This window comes from Sebastes fasciatus, chromosome 8 (assembly GCF_043250625.1).
Source record: "Sebastes fasciatus isolate fSebFas1 chromosome 8, fSebFas1.pri, whole genome shotgun sequence".
Classification (NCBI taxonomy): domain Eukaryota; kingdom Metazoa; phylum Chordata; class Actinopteri; order Perciformes; family Sebastidae; genus Sebastes; species Sebastes fasciatus.
The window spans coordinates 12,988,614-12,999,730 of NC_133802.1; the positions used below are offsets into that span (position 1 = coordinate 12,988,614).

General features: G+C 42.3%; 1 protein-coding gene across 1 annotated transcript; it reads right to left on the reverse strand.

Moving 5' to 3' along the window:
* Nucleotides 1-699: 699 nt before the first annotated feature.
* LOC141772505 (putative G-protein coupled receptor 173) lies at nt 700-5,815 on the reverse strand. The gene is made up of 3 exons (XM_074643529.1): nt 5,481-5,815; nt 4,818-4,890; nt 700-3,832 (listed from the first exon to the last, which is right to left on the reverse strand). The coding sequence occupies exon 3, from the start codon at nt 3,662-3,664 to the stop codon at nt 2,447-2,449; it is 1,218 nt and encodes a 405-aa protein (XP_074499630.1). The 5' UTR covers nt 3,665-3,832; nt 4,818-4,890; nt 5,481-5,815; the 3' UTR covers nt 700-2,446.
* Nucleotides 5,816-11,117: the final 5,302 nt, after the last annotated feature.

Consider the following 11,117-nt stretch of genomic DNA (forward strand, 5'->3'; position numbering starts at 1 on the left):
TTCGATTAAATACTTTAATTGATTGACAGCCCTAAAACAAATATTTTTTTCCCCGCACAATTGTTCTGCAGGGGTTTGCAAGCATTCATAAGAACCCATAAAAATATTTTTCATAAATGTCTGCGCCAATTTTTCGGAGGAAAATCTGTGCTTGGTGTGAAACGGCTTTTAGTCATGTTCTTAACTTTATGACTATTCTCTGATTGTGCTACATTTGCATTTATCCTGTAAATTTAATTCATAACCATACTGGCTGCTGGTTAGCAAAAGTTACATAGTTTCATTTTATTGCAGGAAAGTTTAAGTATATTCAACCACTAGCTTAAGAAATTGATTTGTTAGATCCAACTACATATTTTGTCCCCATTTAGTTCGTTTTTTTTTGTGTATTTGTACACCTGTCACCACAGATTTGAAAGGTTAGTACTTGAGTAAGAAATCACAAATCACTTTGACTCTACAGTGGTTGTTGGCCAGTGTTCAGTGGAGAGGAAAGTGTCAAGGAGACTTTTTAATTTTATGCAGTGAAGTGTACAAAGCTAGACTGATTGGTCACAAATATACCTTTTTTTGTATACATGTTCAGAAACTACCGGCACACCGGATGTAATTTGTGCTGCATGCGCTGTAAAGTGGTCTATTTCCTGTTAAGTGTTCTCCACAGCCATGTTAACATCCAAGACAGGTCATAACTCAGAATGCATCAAAAGTAGAGTCTTTATTGATGAGTGGGCAAAAGAACCACCTCAGTTAAACTGTACAGTTACAGAATATCATCTCGCGAAGGAATGCCAGACGTAAAAATTATGGACCTCAGTTCCCGTCTCACTTCGTCTCTCCACATCAACATCTGTACAAGTTGTAATCCCCAGTCTTGAATCAATGAAATGCAGTGGGATGCATGCTAATACAGTATGCTGTGCAAGTGTCCACATTTAGAAAATTGACTGCACAAATATACAGTATCTATGCCTAACATACTGTAGGTCTGACATTTGTATTACATGAATCTTAATTTGGAGAGACAACTTCAGCCGGTTTCCTCGCACCAAACATCTCTGGGGTCGTTTCCACCCTGAAGACGTTTTGATTTTAAACTTATACTGTGATCCAGGACAGGACACTCAAATGGTGACATTATGTTGGGGGGGTAAATATAAGAAGACCTGGTAACATTCAAGTTTTCTTCCCATTAAGAGCCACTTAATTTCTTCATTTTTTTTGTATTCAGAGCATAACAGTACTTTAAAAACATTCCCAAGATCATCGTTTGCTAATGGTTTTTTAAAACGACGTAATTTACATCATCATTCAAGTCATTAAATCCTCCAGCCTGTTTGCAATGCACAAGTGTTGTTTCCTAATTATTCTGTCCCCCTTTTTCATAATCCATCTGCACTTCACATTAGCTTGTACATTGAAAAACGACATTTTCTGTTAAATCCATTTAAAGGATACATTTCCATATGTTCAATTTTGCATGATTTTGAGACACCAAGATGAGGCTGCTTTCATATTGACTCAATATTACTGGAACCTATTCTATCATCATTATTTCTCTCTCTTATCGTTCTCCCTTCCTCCTCTCCTCTTCTGTCTACCTCTTCTTCCTCTCTCTCACACACACATACACACAAATGCTATATAAAAACACACAAGCAGGAATACACATTCCTGTACAGTCTGTACAATATGAAATCAAGTCATATTTCAAAATAGTGTCATCTGCTTAACATGTATAGTTTTACAAATAAAGGAAAAACAGGCAATTTTTTTATGATACAAAGAAACCTGACACGCCCTAAAATCAAGTCCAAAAAAATCAAGCATGTTAGGGGCTTCTTGGGTTCACAACGGCTATTTAAATGTATCCAAGGTTATTGGGTCCATTCGATACTCAGCAGTCTCCTTTTGAATTACATGAAAAGGCGTCCGGGGTGGTCTATCAATCCGTTCAGACCCTTTGAGTTCCTTGATGTGTTTCAGAGTTAGTAACGCTCTGATCAACACTTTCTATTCGCACATTTTCTTCAAGGATTTCAAACCTCCGTGTGTCTGTTTTGTGCCTCGTGTGACACAGAAACTCGTTCTCAGTTTGAAAGCTCTGGGGCGTGTCCCATTGAAATAAGGCAACATTATTTTAAAATGGCATCTGTCACACTTAGTTGGAGCGGTGATAGTTGTGATCTTTCCTAATCATACAGTACATCATCAGAAATACAAACCAGGGGCTTCTCTATTGCCCGGTTCAAACCTCTGCACCGCACACACTTAGTCAAACATCAACATTCTCAATAAAATGGCACTGTGTCTGCATTTGTTGGCGAAAATTTGATTTTGTTGTGCAAAACAACAAAACAGACACTTAACCAAGGTGCGTTACATCACTTCTATTCTCCAAATTCTCCCTTTAAAACCTGAAACTCTTCATTGAGCTCGTATCGTATCACATAATGCAGTAGGCCTCGTCCTGGGGCAGGTGTTGTTTAGTCCTACAGTAGGTGGGCAGGTGAGCTCGCAGCACTTTCCTCAGGTCCTCGTTGAGCAGGAGACAGAAGATAGGGTTGACCCCGGCTTGGGCGAAGCTCATCCACACCGTGATGGAGAGGTACCTGTGAGGTATGGTGCAGGACTTGACGAACACCCTCCAGAAGCACGCCACGATGTACGGAGCCCAGAGGACCAGGAAGAGCAGGGTGATGGTGTAGAACATCCTGCCCAGCCTCCGCTCTGACCTCACCTCCTCCATCCCGAGCAGCCGCCGGTGTTGATTGTGTAAATTTTGCCTGATGCCCAACAGAGTGGGCGGCATGGGGCCACGACCGAACCCTGCGATCCAGTTGGCCGCGGCTTGACCCGTGGCCCCGGGACCGTGGAAGGTCCAGTTCTGGCTGATGGCCGGCACCAGCTGGACAGGTTTCATCTTGCGGTGCCTGTACTCAAACAGCAGCAGCTTGGCGTAGAAACCGTGCGTGGCCAGGACCACCACGGCCAGCATGAGCATGAAGCCCAGGGTGTCGTTGGTCTTCAGGTAGCGGTGTTCAAAAATGCACTGATCCTCGTCACGGATGAACTTGTACGTCCCCACGTCGAAGACGGGCGGGAACGCCATGGCGACGGCCAGAGTCCACACCATGCAAATGATGGCGGCGCAGGTCCAGATGGTCATGCGCTTGGCGTAGAATCGGTGGTGGGCGATGGCAAGGTAGCGGGTGACAGCCACGCAGAACAGCATGAAGGCAGCGTGAAAACAAAACAGCACAGCCATGAAAGCCACAACTTTACAACTCAAGGCGCTGTAAGTCCAGGCTGAGCTGTTGTGGACGGAAACCAGCACGAAGGGGAAGCAGGCGGCGGAGCGGACCGCGTCGGCCAGGCACAGGTCCAGGAGAAAGAAGTAGGGAGCCTTGTGAAGTGTCCGGTCTCGTAGGACCAGCAGGGAGACCAAGAGGTTGCCCACGAGGCTGACACAGATGATCAAACCCAAGAAGACCAGCTTAAAGTAGGCAGACACATCTGTGGCAGAGATTCCTCCACTGTTGCTGCCGCTGTTGCTGCTGCTGCCGCCGCCGCCGCCGCCATTGGCTCTCGCCATTCCGCCCTGCGAAGCCAGCACGGCCAGCAAACTGCCCGGCCCATCGATGGCAAAGGTCTGGTTACTCATTCTATCACCTTCCACAAGAGCCTGCCTGGTTCGGGCCCTTTTTATGAACGCTACTGATCCTCCTACAGCCGTCGTCTCCCACGGCTCTCTCGTCTTTACAAGGAGAGGCCGTAAGGATCTTTTCTACATGACAGACTCATCTTTCTTCTTTGTCCACAACCTCACCACCTGCGAAACAGAGACACACATTTTGAGGAATGGAAAAAACAAGATGTCTGACGTACTTGTTAGCTCTGAAACGGAAACCAAACTTAACATGTATCAGCGTGGACGTAGAAGTGGCGTGTCGGGCAACACAGTGGAAATCTTTTGCCTTCCTGTTTCTCTAAGGCTGGGATCAGATCAGCAGCTCTACAGCATGCCAGCTCCTTGGCTCTCTCAGTAATTACCTTGCCCGTTGCTAAGATACAACAGCTCACATACTTTGTGCAAGTGTGGGTGTTTGAGTGAATGCATGGGGGTGTACAGGAGGGGGGGGGGGGTGGTGATGGAGCAGACACAGTACAACCAACACTGGGCATGTCCAACAAACAGAGATGTTGTAAATGAGCAAAAGAACATGTTATGCTTTCTCTCGGCTGCTCTGTGCATGTGTATGTGCGTGACAGAGCAGAGGGCGTAATCTGTACCATTCACAGCACATAACAAATGTGAGAATATAATGGCAGAGCAGGCAGCCATTTGTATTTTATTTTTTTTACCACAGGCCTATATGTGTGTGTGTGAATTTGACTCAACAGGAGGAGAAAATTGTGTTAGGCCTCAAGGAAGACGTGAATAAAAACACCAAAATCCAATTAAAATTCAAGATGCAGCCCTAATTCAAAACCACATTTCTAGGCGGCGTCAGGTGATAATAACACATAGCTGTGCTATAGTCTGGGTGGGCCTTGTCTATGTAGGCCATGAAACACAATATGATCTGCTGTAACTGTGGGCTTATTTTTCTTCCTCCCATACATAACAGCCTCTCTGCCACCTTGACAAATATCATTTCACCTGATTAGATGGCTGCCATGTCAGCTAGGCCTGAAACACAGAAGGCTGGGGTGAAAAACAGATGAACAGGTGTCAAAATCACCTCTGATGTGTGTGTGTGCGTCAATGTATGTGTGTGTGTGTGAGAGAAAGAGAGACAGAGATGATAACCTACCTTTCATCCCCTCATCTTTTTTTGGATCTGCTTTTCTCTCAAGGCAAAAAATGCTCCCAGTCGCTTTGTTTCACTGTTTGTCAAACCGAGAGAAAAACACATAACAAAGCCTCATGCTCGTGCTGTGCTCTCGGGCTCAAACAACACCTGTTATGCATAAAAATCCATCGCGAGGAGATCGAACATATAATAAACATAAGACGGGGTGCTCTATGTGATGATAATAATAATAATAATCAACAGCTGATCAGACGATCCGTGGGTTTAGGAGAGATATGTATGGAGAAAAACACATCCATCCACCGCCACCCTTCTTCTTCTACAGCATCACACAGAGGGATGTGTTCATTTGTGTCTGAATATCATCCGACAAAAACAGATTTTTTATGTTGCATCACGTCAAAAGATGGATCTCCAGGAGGCTGCTAGAAACAGACGCGATGATCAAAAAAACACATCTTCTGTTCACATATATCCAAATGATGTCAGATTTTCAATGCTTATAATAACCCACCCACAAACGATAGAGAGAGAGGAGAGGAAAAAAAAACAGATCGCGCATCATCCCCTAAATGAATCGTCTTGTATCATGTATACTGGAACAATTAGTCCACAGACAACAGCCTCGATACAGCTCTCTTTCCCATCTTTCATTGTATTTACCCTCGAACTGTTCAATATGCAGTCTTTGTTTTGCTGTCCAGCCGAAGGTGGACTACATTTTAATAGTCCACAGTAAAAAAAAAAAGCCTCCGTGACAGAACAAATACATTTGTGACAGATCCAGCTCGATGTCACGATGGGATTCACGTCAGCAAAAAACGGTGTCGAAATAAATCACGACTGGAAAAGAAGAAGGAAAAAGGAGGAAAGAAAAACAACCGCGGCTGGATTAGGCGAATTATTCCTGAATAATCCCAATTATGGCTGCTTGCAGGCAGGCAGCTCGCACATCCACGGAAACACTCGGTTTTATCCGGAGAGAGAGAGAGAGAGAGATGGAGAGAGAGAGAGAGAGAGACAGAGAGACGGAGACAGAGAGACAGAGCGAGGGAGAGGGAGAGAGAGACAGAGAGAGAGAGAGATGGAGAGAGAGATATGGAGAGAGAGAGAGAGAGAGAGAGAGTGAGATGGAAGGAGAGAGAGGGAGGTAGAGAGAGAGAGAGAGAGGGAGAGAGAGATGGAGAGAGAGAGAGAGATAGAGAGAGAGAGATGGAGAGAGAGAGAGATGAAGAGAGAGAGAGAGAGAGAGATAGAGCGAGAGAGGGAGAGAGAGAGAGAGAGAGAGAGAGAGACAGAGAGAGAGAGAGATGGAGAGAGAGAGAGAGAGAGAGAGAGAGAGAGAGGGAGAGAGATGGAGAGAGAGAGAGAGAGATAGAGAGAGAGAGATGGAGAGAGAGAGAGATGAAGAGAGAGACAGAGAGAGAGAGGGAGAGAGAGAGAGAGAGACAGAGAGAGAGAGAGATGGAGAGAGAGAGAGAGAGAGAGAGATGGAAGGAGAGAGAGGGAGGGAGGGAGAGAGAGAGAGGGAGAGAGAGATGGAGAGAGAGAGAGAGAGATAGAGAGAGAGAGATGGAGAGAGAGAGAGATAGAGCGAGAGAGGGAGAGAGAGAGAGAGAGAGACAGAGAGAGGGAGAGAGATGGAGAGAGAGAGAGAGAGAGTGAGATGGAAGGAGAGAGAGGGAGGGAGAGAGAGAGAGAGAGGGAGAGGGAGAGAGAGAGAGATGGAGAGAGACCTGTGCAGCAGTAGGCTATTGTGATCTATTTGAAAGTGATGTTTTATTCTAACCGTCTCTCTGGCATCAGAGCCTACATGACGCTGTGTGTGTTTGTCTCACACAGCTATAAACAAACTGCGTCCATCATCAGTCTCCTGCTGCCCTTTGGTGACCCAGAATGACACAGACAGGCCTGACAGGGCGGCAGCAAGGAATTCTGGGTCCTCTGGAAGAATATTGGGCCTCCTTTTTATTTATTTTTAGATTATGTTTTTTGGGGGCATTTTTGCCTTTATTTGATAGAGACAGAGACTGGAAATGGTTAGAGAGAGAGACATAGGGGTATGACATGCAACAAAGGTCCCAAGGCTTGAATCGAACCCAGGACATTGTGGTAATGTGGCACTCACCGCAACCACTCGGCTACAACAGTGCTCCGAGTCTCCTTTTTTTAAGAATAGCATAATAATACTTGAATTTCCAGGGGGACCTTAAAGGTTCCATGTCGTGTTCATTTTCAGGTTCATACTTGTATTTTGTGTTTCTACTAGAACATGTTTACATGCTGTAATATTCAAAAAAACTTTATTTTCCTCATACTCTGCCTGAATATACCTGTATTTACCCTCTGTCTGAAACGCGCCGTTTTAGTGCATTTCAATGGAATTTCAATGGAATTGCAACGGAATTGCATTGCTAGGCAACAGTTTGTTCCATGTTTACTTCCTGTCAGCTGATGTTATTTACATACAATGCAACAGGAAATAAACTGGGACACATTTAGAATGTTTACATTTAAAACCGTGTGATGGTCTAAATATTGTATATTTGTGACATCACAAATGGACAGAAATCCTAATGGCTTGTTTCAAACGCACAATTTCTGAATACGGGCTGTGTGTATTTCTCCGTTAATTGAGCGTTTTGATAGTTTAACAGTAATTATATAGCACTTAAACCTACTTTATAATATAAAAGACATGAAAATCTCACTTTTTAATAATATGGGACCTTTAAACGTCACCAAAACCATCATCCCATACAGAATACAGTGTTTTAATTTTCTGTTTCTGCTTTATATTTTAATTAGGGCTGTCAAAGCTAACGTGATAATAACGCATTAACGCAAATTCATTATGACGCCACAATTTCTTTAACGCATTAACACAACTTGGGATTTTTAGGTTGCGGGCTCAGTTTTAAAGGTAGAGTGAAGATATTGGTGTCATATGAAACTAAAAAATGAATGGAATCCATTAGTACCAAGCATTTTGGATGAACTTGTATGTCCCCACATTGAAGATGTTATATATATAGTTATAGTAGCTTGTCGCAAAGGAGGTTAAATAACGCTCCAAATTTTGGCGAGGGAAAACTGTCATGGCCATATTCAAACGGGTCCCTTGACCTCTGACCTCAAGATATGTGAATGTAAATGGGTTCTATGGGTACCCACCAGTCTCCCCTTTACAGACAGGCCCACTTTATGTTGTTGGGCTTGAGTTTGTCATGTTATGATTTGAGCATATTTCTTTATGCTAAATGCAGCACCTGTGAGGGTTTCTGGACAATATTTGTCATTGTTTTGTGTTGTTAATTGATTTCCAATAATAAATATATACATACAAGCATATTGGCCCACTCCCACGTTGATGTACATTTTGAACAGATAAAAAATTTGCTATTAATTTGCGATTAATCACGATTAACTATGGACAATCATGTGATTAATCACGATTAAATATTTGAATCGATCGACAGCCCTGAATTTCACGTTTGTATTGTTAATTTATTGCTTTTAAATTCTAGCATTGTACCTTGCACCATCCCTTTTATTTTATTTTTTGAACTTTTATTTTATCCTATACGTACTCTATACGATATTCGGAGCATTAATATATCATCAAACAAGTATTTGCTATGTAAAGATATAGAGGAGTAATGTCTACCTGAGCAGAGAATGAAGTTGCTCTACCTATATATGTGTTGTAATCTGAGCTTCCCTGTGCTTTGTTGACATAGCTGGACCTGCCTTACATGCCTTTAAGTGCATGTGAGTAAAACAACCCCCCCCCCCCCCACCCCCCAAACTGGGACCCTTAAGTGTAGCCTACCACACATCGATACACGTGCATGCGCATATACAGTATACGTACGCTTATGCACGTACCATAGGCGTTTTAATCAGGATGGGGGACAATTATTTCAGCGCTTAGCGCACACATAAAGAACGCAGCTTTCAGCACCATGGACAGTGCCACAGCTGACGAAAAATTATGTTTTGTCTCCCAGAATCAACAAAGACATAGTTTATTTGAAAACTGTGTAATAACACTAGTAAACCCAAAATACTATGATTGTATTGGTGTAATATAACATATTTATTGATTGTCAGATACCTTACCTACAGGAGGTATTTGTCAGTGTGCCCAAGCACAGGCTGCCTGCTAAGTGGCCAACTGTGACACATTCTCTGCCAGCTATTTTATATTGCTATCTGGCCGTCTTAATATGATCTTTTATATCATTTCCACCCGTGCGCGACTGAAAATGTGTGCAGAATGCAGCATTTTCAATGCCGGTATAATTCACGAATGAAGGAGTCTCTTGGAGCTCTTTAGAAAAGGCCGACTTTCTCTTCGGCATGACAGCTAACCGTTAGCGTACTGACAGGTTCTGTCAGAAAGAGTCACAAATGTCATAGCAACAGTCCTGACAACGACACAGATTGATTGACACACATAGGCTACAGACTGTGCTGAATTCAGACGTGTGGTGCATTGTTCATGTTTTTATATTGGGTTAGGTATTAATGAGTTTGACAGAACATGGTAAGCGTCTATGTAAGCACTGAAAACAAGTATAATAATAATGATATTTTAATTATGATGAAAACCGGGATAATTTGGTAGCGAATGTTGAAAACCTGGGACATTAGCCCCAAATTTCATATTGAGTACTTTTAAGTATGTAGCCTATTTATGCTGTATTAGCCATGCTGGTGGTGTCGCTAAAGGTATGGCATTGTTACTTTGTTCATATCTGAAATATCTCAACAACTATGGATTGAAATGACAGTTTGTACAGACATTCATGGTCCCCCAAAGGATAAAGCCTAAATATTTTGATGATTCCTCAGACTTTTCCTCTATAGCGCCACCATGAGGTTGACATTTGTGGTTTGGAAATTTAACATCTTCATGACCCCCTCAGGATGAACATCTTTGGTTAACCAATAACTTGTCATAAAGCGCCATCATCAGGTCACAACATGACTCTCCCATCAGCCTCAGCTGTACTTTGTATTTGGTGCAGATGCTAAAAACTGAACTAAGATTGTGACCATAATACTGTACCTGCTAAGCATGTTAGCATTATCATTGTGAGCATGTTAGCATGCCCAAGTAGTTTTGGTAAACCTAACATAGTAGTGTTTTTGAGTTTTCTTTTGTTTCAATTAACAAAGGTAACCACGCGTTTTAAACTGCGACCGTAATCCGGGAGAAAACATGTTTCCCGCAAAAAATTGAGAATGCAGTTCAGATGTATGGGAAGGAACGCAATTTTGTAGGAGACAGGGTTGTTCGGGATGAATACAGTTTTATCTTGTCCTCTGGAGATGGGCATACCCAGTGGTAAAAGTGATATATTTCTGTATAATTTTGGGGGCATTTTGCCTTTATTTGATACCAAACAGAAGGGAGGTGACAGGATGTGAGGGATGCAACAAAAGTCCCCAAAAGGGGCAAGCATTTATTCTATATAAGATGATTTCCACTGAGAAGATGGCTGGTCTGATAAGAAGCAGGCCTACATTTATTTTTAGTTTAAAAGTTAATGTTTTAAAGGCTTTTTTTCAATGTTGAAAGTGGAATGTTTTCATTCTTCTTCACGTTTTCCTTCTGTCAAATATATTATTTAAGTAAAAGCTGGTATTCCTCACTGTTTCAACTGTTTCAACTGTTTCTTATGATGAAACAGCTCCACTGAAACCAACTAAACCGACCCTCATGAAGTAAGAGTGAGAAAATACCCTGTTAAACTGCTGTTTAGCAATAATGTCACAACACTCACAGAACCTCTTTTGAAATCACCGCTTAACACTTCTTTCAGCGGTGTATTGCTTGAAAAGGCATTAATTATTTCAAAGTGAATGTCTGTTGTAGACTTCACGCTGATTATCCTCCTTGGGTCAGTTTTAAATCTGCTTAAATTTTTAATACATTCCACATTCAAGCTATGTGACCATCACACTAATTAATCACTCCCACCCTTTTGCCTGCACAAGTCTATGAAATGAGAGTGTGCTCTGATTAATAATTGTTTTTTAAGGCCAAATACATAATCCACATAATCCAAAGGATACCTGACATTCAAGGACAGGTTTGTGGGTTTGAAGTTAATAAAGTTAATACAGTAAATTGATTCAGCAGGAGACACTGGAGTAGTTTATAAGACTCTTAAAGGCTCCTGTGATCAAAAATAAAGATGATATCTCATCAGCCTATCATGACTATTATCAGAAATAGTCTGTGGCATTTCATCATGTAGCATCGGAGGGGGTTTCCTGGGAATCGTCAGC